The sequence below is a fragment of the Rhea americana genome, unplaced genomic scaffold, assembly GCF_003343005.1.
Source record: "Rhea americana isolate MKP2758 unplaced genomic scaffold, rheAme1 scaffold_90, whole genome shotgun sequence".
Taxonomy (NCBI): domain Eukaryota; kingdom Metazoa; phylum Chordata; class Aves; order Rheiformes; family Rheidae; genus Rhea; species Rhea americana.
The window spans coordinates 3,580,398-3,598,853 of record NW_028187089.1 but is presented as its reverse complement, the minus strand read 5'-3'; the positions used below and the strand labels follow the sequence as shown (position 1 = coordinate 3,598,853).

Here is an 18,456-nt window from a genome sequence, read left to right as displayed (position 1 = left end):
ACTCAAAATCTTATCTCCAGCTAGAACTAAGGCCCTATAAAACCCAGCTTTATCAGGCTTTCCTACAAATCCAGCATCCGTGATTTTTTCAGGCCAACCTTTTGAGGACAATTCGCTCACACTGCAAAGTCACCCAGCAGGCTCACTGATGGTTCATTGCCCAACTCTATAGACTAACATCACCTTCAGAAACCCTAGAATAAGCTTATTTTGCAGCTCATCGGGTAACACTCTAGCTGACAGGGCCATCAGATAACACAACCAGCTGATAGCTCAGAAAGGGGCAGTACTGGCAAAGAGAACAGCAGTCAAAGCCAGCTTCCAGGAGGTGAAGAGATGCCACGTGGTTACCTGATGGTTTGTCAGGGTACCAAACAGATGTTTTCTGCCCTGAGCCCAGGAACTCATTACTGCAGGCCCATTGCRAGAGGCCTTCCAGGAGGACTCCTTCCTCTTCAAGCACCCCTCCAGTTTACCTGATGCTACCTGGGAAGGTTGGACTTCAAAAGCCTCCAAACCTGTATGACAGAGTCTGCTGTCCCTGGTCTGCCAGGATCTACTCATCCCTAGATAAGGCACTTGCCAACTGCAATAGTCCAGCTTGTGAATGGGTTTTCCTTTCAGCAGATCCTGCTATTTTGCTGGCATGCAGTGCGCTACCACCAATCTCCCAGAAAGTCATTCCTTTTCCACTCTGTGAGGGCAGTGCTCAGCACATTAACTCCAAAAGCAAACAGTATCCTGCATGGGAAAGAAAGGCATCTGCAAAGATGTTCTCTGGAGGGAGCCTGCAAGGAAGTTGGAAGTTTATTGGGGAAAAAAAAAAAAAAAAAAAAAAAAAAAAAACACCCACACCAGAAAGCTTCTTCCCTAAACTCAGACACAGACTTATAGGGCATCTATAGGGATAAGCCTCTAAGAGTAGGACATAAGCATGAACAGAGTGAGAGATCTCCTGCTGCACAAAAACACCACAGACAAAGTCAAGACATTTATTTCTCTGATCCAGTAGTAACATTTTGGTCCAAGTCCACTTCAATCATACGATAATTCAACTGGCAGACATCATCTCACTGCAGCGTTAAAGCAGTGGTGACTGATATATGTTGCTGGATGGCTTTGAAAAATAAATAAATGACTTCTGTTCAAAGTAGAGATGCAGAGTTTGTTTATACTCGAGAGTTTTCAAGAGGGTAAAATTTCCTGCCAATTCCAGACATTTACCTACAGAATAGGTTTATTATGGGCTGGGGTAGCAGTCTCAGGTTGACACCTCATCACTTCCTGCCAGTGATGCCTCAGCCTTGTTCCAAAGGTACTTCAGCCAAGGATGAGGGCAGTTTAGTCGCCATGGCCTCTTCAGTTGAGATTGCCAGAGAGGCATGCTTGTGCAACGTGCAACATGTGTTTAACAGCCAGAGGTTTGTCCATCAGGAAGCAGATTTAGAGTTCTCACTCATTTCTCCAACTCCTWAATTTTTGGCCACCACTCAATGACAGCCTGGCTCCCTTCATGTGGACGGTTGGCTTGAGGCTACCTTTTGGATGCCCAGGTGAGCCAGAGATGAACGGAAGCTCTGTTTCCAGTAACAATCCTCAGTCACAGACAGTAAAATAAAGCCTGCTCTAGATGGAAGCCATGGTGAATACCACTGGCTTCCAAATGCATTTATACACTTTCAAAATTTCAGTTTTTATTAACAGAAAAAAAATAATTTGATAAAATCTAGGACAGGGATTTGAGAAGCACAGACTTGAAATAGAACAACTGAGGGACAAGTCATTTTGCTGACAGTGGTCAGAAAGGGTTTTTATTGCATAGTTGTTGGTAAAAGGAGAGATCAAGTGGTGAACATACATGAAGTGGCAGTGTTCTCAATCCTAGAGTCAGGATTTGAGCCTGAGTTTGGAGCAGGACTGGGGAGAAGAACAGGGAACAGAATATACATTTATGTAAATATCTTGGGTAGAGGAGTCTTCATTAAGACATCCTTAACAACGTAACACACTGCTGATTAAGGAAGAGGTCAGTTGTGCAATATCTAATGTGATCAGGGATTGTTTGGAAGTGCAGTAAAGCCAGGGCAATAACTTAGAACTCAGTCTTTGCCATTTCAGTTACAGGATCAAGAGAAATCAGGAGGAGAAATCCTTAGACATATATCTAAGAAAGAAAAATGACAAGAATACAACCATTAACTCCTGCCTCCTTTAGATTCTCCTAGCAAGCAAGCCACAGAGTGAAGTTAAATACATTCACAAAAGAGTAACCAAAACAAGCTTCTTCCCAATCAAATATTGAGTCCAGTTTTAAGCAGATCTGCTCTCTGGGTGCATTTTTTTGTTTGTTTTCCTTCTTTCACCAAAATGTCCTCAGCTAGCCAATACTGATAACTAAGGAGTAGAGCTCTTCTACTGGGCCAGTTACAAAGCCGTCTTGTCTCTTCCCCCCCCCCCTTCTTTTTTCTCTCTCCTTCTGTTTCTCCTTCTACAGTCAAAAATAGAATGACTAAGTGGCTAATCAGAAATACACTGCCCCTGAGTTACAATCATATTTTTCTGCCACCACCTGAATGATGCATGCAAAAATCATCCTTCTCCTTCAAAGCTTCTGAAGACCCAGAACTGGGTCCTTGTCTTTTCCTCCCCACATTAGTTACAAGAATGCACAGAGAGAGAGAGAGAGAGAGAGAGAGAGAGAGAGAATTCTGTAGCATTTTGCTTTTACTCCTTCATGGAATCTTTCCAATACAACTTCACAAAAGGAATGTAAATAAAGTCCTTTTTCTCTAAAGATAAGATTAATTTCCACAGATTAGGTAGTGCAATTGGTTATCCTGTAGAAAAAAAAATATATATATATATATATATAATCTTCTTCAGCTCCATAGAAGGTAATGCCAAAAACAGTTCCAAGGTCTCAATAAAAATAGGAAAGAATATTCAAGATCTTAATTATAAAGTTCCTTCTGTGTCGAACACACAATACCTATTAGTCTGCCTTTAATTGAAGAGTATAGAATCTGGGTCCTGGTTAGCCAGCTGTGCAATGTGCTTTAATACATCCTTTTTGGTAATGATCCCAAGTAGCTTCCTAAAAAATGAACATACATTATTAGTGCATCAGCTCCCATAGGGCATATCCTCAACCCTCACAAGGCTTCTCAGGTGATAATCTGTAATGCTCAGCAGTAGTCAAAGCACTATTTTGGATCCCAGTGCAGCTACTCCACATGAAGTATAGTGTTCACCAACCCCAATCAGATATTCCTTTAGTATTTCATACAAAACATAGGGAAGATTAGAGCCAAAAGACAAGTGTTAATAGTTTTCATTAACACCCACCAACCTTCTCCAAAAAGATCGCTTTGAATTTCTAGGACTGCATTTTCATTCCTGATACTCTCAGCAGCTTTAATTTCAAAAAAAAAAAAAAAAAAAAAAAAAAAAAAAAAAAAAAAAAAAAAAAAAAAAAAAAAAAAAAAAAAAAAAAAAAAAAAAACACAACACACACACACAAAAAAACCACAACACACAAAAAAACCACAACACACAAAAAAACCCCCACAAAATAAAATAAAAGGAGTTGTTCTCAGCCATGCCAACAGTCACTAATGCAGGGGACTAATAAAACAAAACTTCTGCTGGGAAGTGTTAGGTTAACAATGCCATTTTCTGTCAGAAGTGGAATAGCTCTATTAGTCCAACTGCATCAGTAACGTATCTGGTAACACAGAGAACAATTCTTTTTATAGAGTCTCACTTCAGTGAACATTTTTAAGTCACTATCAATAGTTTTAATTCTTTGCGTTCACTCATCCCTGCCTCAACACACACACACACAATTTCTGAACTGACGCCAAAGTGAATTCAAGGCATTACACAATGTGCGTGACTAGATTTGAGATGGAAGAGGTCGTGAGCCCTTTCCATCTGTGTCAGGGATGTCAGACCCATCACCATATGGGTCTGTGTCACCATTTCACTAGCTTTACACAGTTTCTGTTATTGCCTAAACCAAAAGCAGCTTAGGGCTTCCACAATTGCTTGTTTCCAAGTCACAGTTGCTCTGGTTGGTACTGAGTGCTCTGCATGTTGGAGGCCTTCGCTCACTTGAAGGACAGCAGGTCCTGACTCAGATCTATAAGTAAATCAACATTATCCTACAGGATCCTGGGCCTGCCTGCAGCATTCTTACCCGTTGTGAGTGACCAGGCACTGGCGTAATCCGAGCTTGCGGAATATATCCACGACAATTTCCATGGGTGTTTGATCTGTCACTGTGAAAGGACTGAGGTCCAAGATGCTCCTGAGTTTCAGCATGGATGGGGAACTCGGAGGCAGTGGAGGAGAGTGGTCAGTGAAATAAATAATTGAAGTGCTCACAATGCCATCCTGCTTCTTCCGGGCATTTTCTGGAAAAAGGAAGTATGAAATATTTGATTAAATATCACTCCTCCTTTCCTTTTCTAAATAGAAGCTTTTCTCTCTCTGGCCACACTGGGACGACCTTAACAAAGATCCATTCCTTCACTTCACCCACACTTTCGCAAGGCTATACCTAAAGTCTCAAGTAGAGATGCAATGTTTCCCTCCTATCTTTCAATAATTGTATCATTACCTCCAAGGACTCCAATATTTCACCCTGAAGATGAAATCTACTACAGGTCAGCCTACCATGTTAGTGTTTTGCCTAAACATCAAGGCTGCCACACATCTCAGCATTTTCTGCTAGCCAAAAACCTGGAAACTTTTAGAGAAAATCTATTTCTCTCCAGAAATACCCACTACTGCACACATTTCCCATTCAGAGGAAGTGCAATGGAGTAAGTGCTACATAAATGCAAATTCTTGAGACCTTTAACTTATTAGTTTTAAGAGTGATTAGATAATATGCTTTATACTTTCACCATTCACTGATCTAGGTCCCCTGCAGAGCAGCTAAAGAAGCAGTTTCAAGCACTTCACCTGCTGGCTAGGCTCTGCGCACATGAACTAGAGTCCAGAATAGAGAACAGCTCAGTATGGGCTTAAGTACTTGCCACTGCTCAGATATTTACAGTAGTGCATTACAGCTCTCCTCCTACATGGGCAGTTTGGATGCCTGCTGTATCATAGCTCTGATTTGATATTTTCATTACTTGACTGGATACCTTTGCAGGCTACCAAAAGCTAAATCTGATCCTGTAGCACACAACAATGCCTTCCTGTGCTTATCTTGGGAAATAGGTTACTCTCAAAGAGTCCCTGGAGATTTTGAACACTACAAAACCAAGAAATCACAGTCATACCACAAAGCAGCCTGACAGAAGGAGATGTACGTAATTAAAATACWATAGTGTGCTTTTTCTATATTTGCTTCCATATTGTCATTAACATCTAGCCAGATATTTAATCAAGAGAACTCAAGAGCAATAAACGCATGCTCCGAAAGGCTATATTGCACATGTCCTAAAACTGGCACTGAAAACCTACTTTAAAACAGAGGGAAAAGCCAGAGCTGATTCACAGCTGCAGACAACTTAACTACAAAAGCTACTCAGTACCACCACGGGATGAAGCTAGCTCAGGACCAGAACTTCATGTTGTCCCTACAGAAAGTTCTCAAGTTTGAACTGAAATGGTGCATTAAAACATGTCCTGGAGAACACACCACAGACTTTACATGTGTTTAGTAACTTGAGATTTTGCTATTTAACAATCATGTACCTGCTTTTCTCTCAAGGTAACTGCCACTCTCTTCTCACCTACTCATTTGCACCAGTGTTCATGTAGCCCCAAGGAGAGCTGAAACAGTGAGCAGATCTGCAGGAAGCTAACCCAGCAATGAGAAAAAAAATGAGTTTTTAGCTGGATTGGTTCTCCTATCCAGCTCACCACATGGCTTGAACAAACCTGCTTAGTGACCGCACAAAGAAGTGTTGATCAAGGTAAGTCCAGCTCTCCAAAGCTTAGTGCAGATGTTTGAGCCCAAGCTACTGCTAGATACAATYGATAAGGACTAATCAGGCAAGGTGTGTGGGGCTTGGTGCCCTTATGCCCAGCCTCAGCCTTCAATTCAGTGCAGGCAGTTTTTAAAAGAACTAAAACGCCCCTCAACCCTGATAATACTCAGATGTTTCCTGACTCATCAACAAAAGAAATACCATCCCACATAAGCCAGCAAGAGTCACCATGACCAAAATCAGTACTTCAGCTTCTGATGTCAGGAAACAGCAGTTGCAAGTTTCCAGGAAACAGAAGAGCAAGAAGAACCTTCAATGTGCTCTTAATTGTGATATGGCAAGGGCACAAATGTTGTTTCCAATCTCAACTCACATCACAGACAGAAACTGCATCTGAGTGATGACAGAACAGTGTTTCATCAAGTTCTGCCAGCACCACATACCGCCCGCTTCACAACAAATAATGCAGGGCACAAATGAAAGTAGTGAAACATTGGGCTGGCTTACAGTGGTGTGGAGAGAGTTTCCTCTCTCAACATTTATATTTATAGGTTTAACAGTGCCACCTCAGAAGTGACCCAATATTCAGTACATACACCTAGTTTCCAACTAGACTTTTTTTCTTAAATGTAATATAGCAAGATTGGAGATATTAACAATTATGAAAGCTTTCCACATCTACAAGACACAAAGACAAGGAGGCTTAGTTCCTGTTGGTAAGAAGTCCCATGCTCCACATTGGTGCCTTAAGGTTTATGAATTCATCAGAGCTGCACTACTTGCACTGTGTAAGCTGCACTGCTCTTCACTCTCAACGTTTACAAACTCCATACTGCTGGGGGATGGGGATGTTAGCTTCAGTAAGCATATTCACCATCACAGTTGGATGTTTGAATCTGAAGCAAGTTACAGTCAGTGCCATTTAAGCCTCTAAATGCATTGTTCAACTACACAATATCTTGTCTCTCTTCACTTACCAATTGAAATGATGAGGTCTCTCCTGAGGACAAATCCAACAAGCCTTTGGGACTCCCGTGACACCACCACCGGGTAGCCACTGTACGTTGTTTCATTGATTATGGCCTCAACATCTTCTACTGTCATGCTGTCCTGAGTGATGACAGTCAGAGGAGGATCGTTCCTCCGTGGTCTCATTACATCCATTGCAAGCGTCTTGTGTGAGAACTCCTCCTTGGCTTCCAAGAAAGGGTAGCCGTTGAGACGGATATGGGCATCGTAAATGCCTTCCCGCCCAATGGCATCTGCCACCCACTTGCTGGTCATGGCTGCTGCCATCAGAGGAACTATGTATTCCAGTCCACCAGTGAGTTCAAACATAATAACCACCAGTGACACTGTCATTCGAGTCACCCCACCTACAAGCAGAACACAGCAAGACAGACCACATCAGTCAGTAGAGCTGTTCCTGACATGTGCTACAGCTGACCCCTGCTAAACCATAAAGACAAACTCTTGCATTAGAAAATAGTTGTCCTGCTGAACTCCTACCTAGGAAACAGGCATCACCTTCAGCATTGCAAGGGAAACCAAATATGAACAAGACATGGTATTAAAATCAACTGTGCTTTCTAGTATTATGTCATGGGTTGGTTTCAGGGGCCCTCTTGCTACATAGTTCTTGATGGGTCCTTCTCAGAACTCAGCAACCTGCAAGACTGCATGAATTTCAATCAGCTAATTGGACAAAACCCAGCATCAAATGTCCTTTGATAGCAGATCTTCTGATCCACAAATGCGATGTGTCTGTTCAAAACTTCCCACTTAATAGTATATAATAGCAACGACAATTTGCTAGAAAGATTATCCTGTTACTTAACATGAGAAAAAATTAACTCCAAAATTAGCTTCTAAAGAGTCTAGTCATGCCTTAGAAGGGCTTTACACACACCTCCATAAACAGATTCACGAGCTTTGACTGCTCCTTAAATAAAAATTTTTCCTAATACCATAAAGCAGTACTTTAAGAATTAAATATGCTATTCTGAGAAGGAGACTATTGAGGATTGCAGTGAAAGTGAAGTTCAGTCACATGCATTTAACTTCTCAACAGGATTTTTTGCCACATAGGAGCAGTGTTAGCACACACAAAAAAAATAAACCACCAAACAACACTTGTTGTGTTATAACATTGATGGCCAGAACAAGAACAAGACTTGAGAACCTACAGGAAAAATCTAAAATCTTTTGCCAATTTCTTTTGTTTGATCTGTGGAGTCAACCGATTCCCCACTGAAACCTATTACATCCAAGGATATGTTCATGCCATTGAAAGGAGGTAGAAAGATGAGAAACATTACACATATTACTACCAAGTCTCCTGCTCTTGAGATGAAGTCCACTGTTCCAGACCGCAAGAATAGCAGCAGCATTTTAGTCTTTCCTACAGTTCTTTACCCTAGCCAAGTCTCAGACTTGCACCTCAGATTTCAAAAGACATCTTGCTTACCTAGACACGCTGCAGCCCCAACCATTGCATAAAGGCCAGGAGTGATACAGTCAGCCCCTTGGCTGCACCAGCCACTGAAGATGACCCAGTCATGGTGGTAAAACGCCAGCTGCTCCATTCCTACTCCTAGCAATCTGCCTGCTATAGCACCAACTGCCATGCTGGGGATGAAGAGACCTGAAGGGACCTATGAGAAAACACATCAGTAAACATGGCATTTCTCAGGAAGAAAAGTTCAAAGGGTAGGCTGACTGTATTAGAGGTTATGCTAAAGTTAAAATCAATAAAGTTGCCTTGCTCCAACATCTCTCCTACCACCATTTCTGTGCAGGAAGGGAAGAGTATCACCTTGTGTCCTTGAACTGACAGGGGAAAGCACTGGGTATGCCACTGTCCTTAATGAATTAACCCATGGTCTAAAGTCTCTGTAACAGTTTCAATTTACTTGCTTCTGAGCAGGAGAAATAGCCATACAGACCAGAACAAGCTTTTTTAAAAAGTTTATCTACAATGAAAGTACACCAAAGTCTCACCTGCACACCACTAGCACTTCCCCCCTCCCCCAGTCTTTCCAATCAAATGACTACTTGTTAACCGCATGCATAGTATTTTCCAGCTCTACTAGTTTCACCTACTAGAAGCAGAATAATCCTCCCTCCCTGTCTGCAATTCAAATACGATCTTGAAAGCAGAGGTGTCTAGAAATAGTATATACAGCACGTCATATCCAGAAACACCACTGTCAGAACATTTCACCACTGCATTTACTTCAGATGTTTTTGGACTTTGAAAGCTCCTGTTTTTTGAAGTCAGAGAAACTTTTCCCCTCCCTGCCCCCTTTCATATATTACTTTTTGATACATCACATAATCTTTCTCAGGTACTTGAGGACTGCCCTTGAGTGTCACAGGCCACATCACTAAAGCAAGGAAGTGCAAACCTGTAGGGTGGGCTCACCTTTACTGGGAGACCCAGTCAAGAGACCACGGGGTGTGTGTTTGCGGGGGTGCTTAGCCCCCTCCTGCTAATATCGCACTTAAGTAAAGGTCAGAGCTAGGCAGTATATTCACTGCCCAGGAGGCAGCTGACAAATACAGCTGACCAACGAACAGCTTTCATACAAGCAAGCATTTACAAACAAAGATCTCAAACCACTCTGCAATTAACTATTACATATATAAGGGAGTATCAAAAAAGCTTAAGGAAAAGCAATCTAAAAACTCTCAGTATTCAGAAAATGGGCTGGTGAAGCCCAAACATACCAGCATCTGATAGTTACTCCATCTGATAGCCACACTCAGGGTAAGAGGCTCCAGTGCCCTCAGAACAATCATGCTCTATTATCCCCCCACCCCCCAATAAAAAGCACACTTTTCCCCCTTTTTGGCAAAGTGTGAGGAAGAGAGCATGTCTATCTATGAAGCAAATAAAGCTCCACTAGCATTCTTCTCATTTGCTGCAGAAACCCTGAATTTGAGCTTCTCTACAGGCAATTCTCACCTTCATGCCAAAGGTGAAGATTGTGATGAAGACTTTCATTATAAGGGCCAAAGCCAGCTGCCACATAGCTGTGTAAACTCCCGGGCCAGCAGCTCGGTCTGGCAGGTCATCCCCTTTGGTACTGTTGAAATCATTCATGTACTCACAGAGCTTGGAAGAGTCCAAAATCCCACAGTCATTGAATAGCTCAGAAATCAGCTCACTGGTGCTCATTCGGGTGTATTCATTGGGGAAGGCCAGAACAGCTGTGATTGCAGTCACTACAAACACCTCCAGCACTGGGTATTTGCCAAGTCTGGTTGTCTTGCGTCGCCTGCACCAGGCAATGTTGCTGCGAATGAAGAAAGCTCCCCAAAGCCCACCAAATATTCCCAAAAGGATGAATGGTATAAGCTCCAGAAGATGCCATGGCATGTGAAATTCCACATAGAAGAGAACTAGGCGGCTGTTCCCAAAAGGGTTGATGGACCGCAGAGTAAACGCAGCTACCAAAGCAGCAAAGAACGAACGCCACAGTGTCTTAAGAGGAAAATAATAACTAACCTATAAAGGAAGGAAAAGGCAGATTCAGTCACTTCATTACTTGTCACTACATCAATTACTGCACAGTAATAAAACCACCACTGCATGAAGTATAAACAAGCACTGAGATTGATGCTTACTGGGTAGACACCCTCCTCTTTAGGCAGGTACCCAGACTTGATTTTGAGCTCCATTCTTCATAGATTACAGTGATGAGGATGAGCCCTGAGCTGTATACTTTCAATGCAAAAAAATGCCTTTTTGATCCCTTAAGTAGAGATGTCTTATTTACATAATACAAGGTGTTACAGATTAGCTATGAGCAGCATCCAGAGAACTATTTGTCTGACATGCTCTGCAAGGTGCAGGAGTGTGACCAATAACAGTGAGCTATTCCATGTCTGGGGCAAAACAATGAAATTAGAAGTTTCTTTGGAAGAAAAAGGTCTAAAGCTAAATAAAAGCTTATTTTGAGGTATATTAAGGACAGACCTGTAAGGGAGACAGGGGACATGGAAAACGTAAGAAAGGCTGTGAGTGTGAGTAGTCAGTGCTGAGGAGCACAGGTAGACTGGGAGAAAAAATTTATTGCCAAGCTACAGATTTAAATCCTTTGAAATAAGTTCCCCAGTATTCATGAGAGTTAACTGAAGCCCCAGTAAACTTTTAGGTTGCTTAGCAGACCCCTGTAAATCCATCAAGCAGCATTTAATTGGCTCTCCCTTCTATATCCAAGCTGTTACGGGTGGGCTGTATTTTTAAACAGCAGAATCAGTTCTTGCAATAAAACAGCTTGCCAAGAGCTAATACAAAATGCTGATGTTACCTCTTCCAGGCTAAAGAGCACTCCTCCAATCGGTGCACCAAAAGCTACAGACACACCAGCAGCTGCAGCTGCTGATAAAACCTAAGAGAAAAACTGAAGTCAGAAGTTTTAGGGCTTCCCCTCTGCCTTCCCCTTTTTTAAATGATCTGCTTTACTTAAATATGTACTACTTTTATCTCCAGTGTGTGCAGAGTAAGGTAGTGTGATCTGTTTTAGGAATAGCAGGGAAAAGGATAGTAAGCTAAATCTCTTGGGAAAAGTATTGCAATCCACAAGTAGCTAAGCAAAAATTAGTGTTTAAACAGCCCCTCCTCCCCCTCAATTAGTAGGGCTGACACAGCTTGTAATTATTTTTTTCTGTTTCATTTGATCTGAAGCTATGCTTCCCCTTAGATAAAGCTTCAATAAAGAAGAATAACAATTCATCTCCTAGCACTCACTATTGCCATGTTTGTTCGTGTCACATTCATATCACTTCTCAGAATGCAGTGACAAGTGTCAGTAGAGACCCTGCAAAGCCTTCCAAAATTCTGCTTGCCCACAGGGTGGGTTCTGTCTTTCCTGGTTTGCCAGATGATAATTTGGCCAATGTAATACTATGCATCTCACAGTATTTATTCTGCAGTGATTTTTTTTTGGGGAAAAAAAAAGCCTTAAAACGCTGTGAGGGAACACTTATGAGCTTCATGTGACACATTAGCTTTGTTCTTATACCGTGTCCATCATAACTGCAGTGTGTCCTCGTAAGCAAAGCTCTTCAGTCTGTTCATATGGCCAGGTCCAAGTCCCTCAGACACTCCTAAGAGCTTATGGAAATACACGGCAAACACTAACAAGCCTTCCAGAACGGAGCAAGTTACCACCAACAAACATTTCCATTACAAATCAGGTAACTACCTATGCCAGGGGAATGATGTGGTGTCACCTTCTACAGAGACAGCTTTTGTTTTAACTAAGCATTGTGCTGAGGCATACTGAGAACATGCCAAACAAGGAACAACTCACATTCAGGGCAAAGCACCAAACCCAGTCTCCCACCTCACTATCTCAGCAGTCTGATGGCACCACAGTCTTATTTTACCTCTCTGCGCTTTGCTTCATTTTTCCTGTATTTGGTGAAGAGATGACACAAGATGTTCCCACAGCAGCAGGCAACGTGCACCAGGGGGCCCTCTTTTCCCAAGCTCAGGCCAGAGGACACTGCCAACACTAACGTGATGGTTTTGATGATCAGCGTCCACTTGCCCAGGTAGCCTCTAATGATGAAACCACTTAAGATAGTTTTGATCTGGAAGTAAAGCACATAAAGTTCTACAGGCTTTCATTCAAGCCCTGGTCAGGGCTCTCATTTTATTACGTGCTCCCAACCCCTGCCTTCAACTTTCCCCCACAGCTTTCAGAAGTCCCTTTCCAACTATCAAAAGTAACATGCAGTTGGTTCTATATTCAAAGTCTGAAACAGCTATCTGAGCCTTTCCTTTGGGCTACTGAAAGATAACCTGACACCAGTTTTTTGTAGCTCTTTATACAAACTGTGCATTTTTCTTGTACCTCCTGCAGTAAATGCTAATATATACCATTTTTTAAAGGGATTACATGGATATTTAAGATATTAGATATGTTTCTGTGATTAAGTTTGAAATAAAGCACAAATTAAACCGCTGCGTATCTCTCAAGTGCAAGAAAGTGTTATTCCACAGCAGCAAGTAATCTTTGGATTGTGGACCGCTATCTCAAGTTAACAGAACGCTTTTGCTCAATCTCACTCACCTCTGGAATTCCAGAGCCACAGGCATAAGGAGCAAATCCCTTTACAAGTAACACAGCAAGAAGGGAGAACAACAAGGCCCAGATAACGTACATTAAGTAGTTGAGAATATATGCAAACGCCCCCTGAAATGCAGAGAAAGTGCCCCAATTTAGATAGATAGTTCAACAAAGATCATATCAAACCTATGTACTGAAGGAAGTGCAATCAACACAGAAATAGCAGGTAATCTCATCATCAGTCAAGAATGAAAGGAACCACAAACAGTTGTGGCTTCAAGGACAAGTTAGGTTTGTTTGGTTAGGGGGTACTAATCATATTTTCAGACAGCACTATGTAAAACGGTAAACAAAGTATACCGACATTGTTCTAGTCAAGCAGGCTTTCCATTGGATAGAGCTGCCAGAAACACAGGAGTTAGGCTAATTCAGAATCACTCTAAAAAGGTTCAGGTGTAAAATATCCTCCAAGCAAGTAGTGAGTCTCAAACATATAAGTAAAACAAAGCTTTTTATTTTTATTTTTTTAAATGCATCAAGCTTCTGCCTCCCTCCTCAGGGCAACACAGAAGGAACTTGTCTGAGCTTATTTACACCCTTGGATGACCTCAGCAACAGATGTCAAACCACTGAAACACTTAGTGTTTGCACTTCTGACTATATAGATCACTACCAAGAGACAATGCAGGGTAGGGGAAACAGTAGACACACATCACCTCCCCGTGGCCAATAATAAGTTGTGACCAGCTCTTCCATTCTGGACACTTGTCTCTGTCTGTAAACGTTGTGTTAGACTTCCAACAGCAGTGCTCATGGTTAAACCAGAAACCTGCCAGACACACTCCTTCTTTCAGATCTGTCATCCAGTGGGCAGAGATGTCTATCAGACCAGCTAAGGAACCTATTAGAGGAGTGGAAAAAAATTAAAATTTGATAACCATCTCATGCACACACATATCTGAATGTTACAGTATACTCTAAACATTTTTGTTTTACCTACTAACAAATAGGGCAGTAGTGCTATTTTTGCCTTACAATTTACTTTTATTCTTTAGAGGACTAAAGGGAAGGCTTAAGCAAGTATAAATTGAAAAAGCTAGGAAACTAAGCATGCCTCATAATATTTCAAAAGCTAACCCTTGCACATTATACAAAAAGCCACTCTAAGTCATTAAAAGTTATTTTTTTCTGAATTACACTGAAAGGCCACTTATTAAATACAACATGGCAAGTAGTCTGAGAAGCAGAAAGGGATTTACCACATTTCAGGGGGATACAGAGAAAACACACTACTGTCTCTAGCACAAAAACACAAATCCAAGAGTTAAACAGCACTGAGACTGTGACAGGAATAACATTGAATTTTGAGAAATGTTTCCAATCCCAATTAACACACACACACACACACACACAGTCACAACTATGCCAAGTGAAACAAAGAGTAAGAAAGAAGCTCAGATTTTAAAAGAAGGAACTTCAAGTGAATTCATGTTCTTGTGTTAAAAACTTCCACAGCCTCACAGAAGAATGCTGTGATCAACTGAACTCTCTACTAAAATGTAAAATCAACACAACAGAGTTCAGGAGTGGCACCTTCTGAGCTGCATGAGCAAAAGCTAGCAGACTCCAGAGGCAAAGCTAAACATTTAGTGAATCTTCTGGTTAATAAAAAACTGGCTAGTAGCTATTCAATATAAATATTAACAGAAGACTTAATTTCATCCCTCCTGATGAATGTTTAGCTGCTTTCTATCAAGAATATCTGCAGTTGACTGATTGACTTTTGTGATGGGTCCAAAGTTTGCTTCTGAAGTTATTTAGGTCTCAGCCAGTCAGTCTCTGAAAGAAGCTTCCAAGATGCAGGGGAAATTCCAAGGCTTCAAGACCTTTTATTCCTAAGAATAGTTTAAAACAAACAAACAAACAAAGCACTCTTGCTAACAGTACTTGGCATCAGCCTTTCCACTGCCAATGAAGAGCATTCAGCAAGGATCATTGACAGCATGACACCTCCTCTCTTACCCAGCATTTGATCAGCTGGGTCTTGCTGGACTTCGTTTCAGAGCTCTGTAACTAGCAGAAGACCCAAAACTGTACTTAGGACAGTTTTCTTTTTGACTTTTGTATTTGGCTATTTACACAAAGGTGGCCTCAAAACATTAAAAAATAATCCTCCTCAAATGGCAAAGCACTACCAGAGCCACAAAATATCAGTGGAGCCTCTCACATAGCCCATGTTTCTGTCACAAAATCTCCTGTTCTGACGATATAGGTTTGTGCTAGGAATCAATCCTGATGCTGCAATATAGACCTAGTACTTAGTTTTAAATTGAGATTTGCTCTTACCTGCTAACAACCCTATGAGAAGCATCAACAACCAGCCAGAAAAAGCATCACTCACGCTGTGTATCAGGGCCCATGTTGACTCTTTACTTCTACTGGTAATCTAGAAAAAAACAAACAAAAACACAAACACCACCACCACAACAGCTGATTTTACAATCGTTATTGTAAGAGGAGCTGTGATTAGGACATGTACAAGAGTAGATCAAGAATACTTTCACTTTTCCTAGTCAGAAAAGTGATCGTTACAATACTTGATGCCACAAGCAAATGTGAACATTCAAGAAACCCTAGAGCAGTTTGGTCCCAGCAAGTTACCCGTGCCATCTGCCTGGGTGCTGATACCACAGCAACTGTGAAAGCACATGCACACCAGACATTGCTTTGACTGGAATAGATTCTGGTGAATAGATAGTGGCCTCCTTAGCTGGACCTGAAAGGATCAGCAGATGTAATACTGGCATGACTGCAAGATGAACTACTGGGCCTAGAATCATTTTGTGCTGATTGCACTCCAAGCCAGGACTCCTAATTGCTGGGTACATCTCCTGATGAAGACTTCCTTTGGAGTCTCTGGCCCATGTTTGCCTGTCTGATATGAATGTTTGAAGCCTGTCAGTCTCACTGCTCTTGACAACTGTACAAAAGAATGAAAGAACAGCCATTGTGTCTCTTAATTACCCAGGCCCCCTCGCACAATGGAAACATTCCAGAACAATGCTTATTATTCCCAGATAAAAAGGCACATTGACAAAAAACAGTAAATACTAAACCAGGAATAAATAAGGCAAGAATCCTTTCTGCCTGAATGTTTTAATCAGCTTTTTCCTCTAGATTTCATCTTTCAACAGGCACACTGTTCATTCACATCTTTAAGTACTACTAAATCAGGGCATTTTGTGGGTGGAGGGGAATGAGGTAAAACCATCTCCTTTATTTCGTTTTATTGAACCAAACCTACATGTCTTGGGAGAAAGCGAGGGGCAAGAGAGGGCGGGTAATGGCTAGAAATCTTTGGGATTTCTTCCAGTCATTCATAGAGCAGAAAATTTGCTGGGGAGGAGGTATGGGTCGCAGGGCCCTCAGTCTCATCTGCATTTGCTCAGTTTGGGTATTATACTATATTGCCACACACCGGGCAGCGAAAATTAATATATAGATACTGTTTAAGCCGAGTTGTTCTGCTAGTGTCTAAAAATATTTTTGGAGCCTATCTTGGCTATCAAACAGACCAGTTTGACTCAGTCACCATCCTACAAGAGTTCTGCCAGCACACATTCCTCATGAATGAGGAGCATGTTGGGGACAGGAATAGTTTATTCAAAGCATCTCTTGCATTCTAAGTAGATTCCTTTAACTGCACTGAGTGGGGAAGTCTTGGGACTGAAGCCTGAAAGAACTGTACTTCAGTTTTCTCAAACATGCAGTACAGGGTGGCACAAATTGAACCACAGAAAGTTCCGCCTGAATGTGAGGGGAAATTTCTTCACTATGAGAGTGACAAAGCACTGGAACAGGTTGTCTATAGAGGTTGTGGAGTCTCCTTCTCTGGAGATAATTCAAGGCCCATCTGGATGCAACCCTGTCTAACATGCTCTAGGTGACCCTGCTTGAGCAGGGGGGTTGGACTAGATGGTCTCCAGAGGTCCCTTCCAACCTTACCCATTCTGTGATTTTGTTCCAGGAAGATGAGCATCATTCACAAGTGAAATTGTGTGATGGAAAAAAATACCCCTGCTTCTTTATCAATAAGCATTGTGTGTAATGAATGCTTATATTCTTCCTTTCTATTTGACATAATAAGGATGCATTTTCCAAAAACAAGACTGAAGATTTTGCTATACTTCACAATCCAGTAAGTTAAATATGTCATAAGGAAAGGAGTGATTAAGGCACCAAAGAGGTATATCAGAAGTCCACTAAAGCTTTTTTTAATCAAACCGTGGGCAGAGAAAAGTTGATAAATTGTGACACATAACATTTTGCATTCTTCTTCCACAACCTAGGGATTTTACGTAGAAGCTCTCAATTCCCATTCTGGGAGCAATCACTCCGTACTAGATACTTCTCCCACACATGCCTCCGGAGTGATCAGAATTGGCAAGTTAACTATTCTGCCTTCTGTGCCATTAAAGAGTAGTAAGAAATATTACCTCTCTGTGCCTGTCCCGGTCCCTGGACTTCTCTCGCACCCAGTCTATAGTGTTAAAATCTTCATAGGTCCCCACACCAGGAAGTGGTTCCTCCAGGAAATCCATCATTTTGTTTGTGCCGTTCATCCCTTCTCCATTATATGAGGAAAATCCTGTTGGAGGTGGGGATTCAAATTAAGTCCTTCTTAGTTTTCTCCCTTCTTAGGGACAAAAAACAAAACTTCTAAGAAGTCATCAAAATGCTGATTTAGGGGGAACAATGCAGATGTAAGTGAAAGCAAACAGCTATTGAATGGCTCCTTGAGCTACATACAGCAAGCAAGCCTTCCAGGGATTAGCTGCACAATGCATCTATGCCCTTCCCCCAGCTCTAGCAGCTCATACAGGGATGGGCTGGCTCCTAGAAATGTCTGTTCAGGAACCAGAGTAAACTCACACTAACATCTGGATTTAACTTTTCGATAAACCCAGAACACACCATGGCTGTATTTTGCCACTGGAGAAAAGAAGGGAGAAGAAAAAGAGCAACTGAATATTCAAAATCTCTGGCAGAGTTGAAGCAGGTCCCCAGGTGATCTAGTCAAAGATTAAAGGAACAAAATGAATGTGAGAAAGCAGTAACCAAAGCTATTTAAAGACCTCCTGCCATTACTTGGAGAAAGTTAGGGGCACTCCAAAAGCAGAGACAGAGATGAGGCCAAAGCAGGCCTTGAGGTGTGCCTTTCCTCATTAACTGAAGGGCTTACAGTCCTCATTAAATTGAAGATAAACTAGGCTATTGCTAGATCACTACATCTTCTCTCTAATCTGCTCCAGCCCATGGGAGATGGTGTTAGGTTTCAAAAATAGAGGTTCCCAAAATTTTGTTCACAGGGCAGTCCTTTCACAGGTAGGAGAGCAGACCAGGCGTGGGCAGGACAGGTAAGGTGAGGG

General features: G+C 41.7%; 1 protein-coding gene across 11 annotated transcripts in view; it reads right to left on the bottom strand.

Moving 5' to 3' along the window:
* Nucleotides 1-818: 818 nt before the first annotated feature.
* Nucleotides 819-18,456, bottom strand: part of LOC146584741 (H(+)/Cl(-) exchange transporter 5) — a 54,152-nt gene continuing 36,514 nt past the window's right edge. For 8 of the 11 annotated variants that reach the window (XM_085324370.1, XM_085324377.1, XM_085324368.1 and 5 more), the window contains 11 exons: nucleotides 17,524-17,675; nucleotides 15,374-15,473; nucleotides 13,744-13,928; nucleotides 13,031-13,153; nucleotides 12,342-12,548; nucleotides 11,261-11,341; nucleotides 9,913-10,455; nucleotides 8,413-8,599; nucleotides 6,923-7,321; nucleotides 4,199-4,415; nucleotides 819-3,094 (listed from right to left, as the gene is read on the bottom strand). In XM_085324370.1, coding sequence (XP_085180496.1) covers nucleotides 3,004-3,094; nucleotides 4,199-4,415; nucleotides 6,923-7,321; nucleotides 8,413-8,599; nucleotides 9,913-10,455; nucleotides 11,261-11,341; nucleotides 12,342-12,548; nucleotides 13,031-13,153; nucleotides 13,744-13,928; nucleotides 15,374-15,473; nucleotides 17,524-17,675 — 2,285 coding nt within the window. In that variant the 3' untranslated portion in view covers nucleotides 819-3,003. Of the gene's footprint in view, nucleotides 3,095-4,198; nucleotides 4,416-6,922; nucleotides 7,322-8,412; nucleotides 8,600-9,912; nucleotides 10,456-11,260; nucleotides 11,342-12,341; nucleotides 12,549-13,030; nucleotides 13,154-13,743; nucleotides 13,929-15,373; nucleotides 15,474-17,523; nucleotides 17,676-18,394 lie in introns of all 11 variants that reach the window. The other 3 variants (XM_085324375.1, XM_085324374.1, XM_085324376.1) reach the window with 3 other exon arrangements.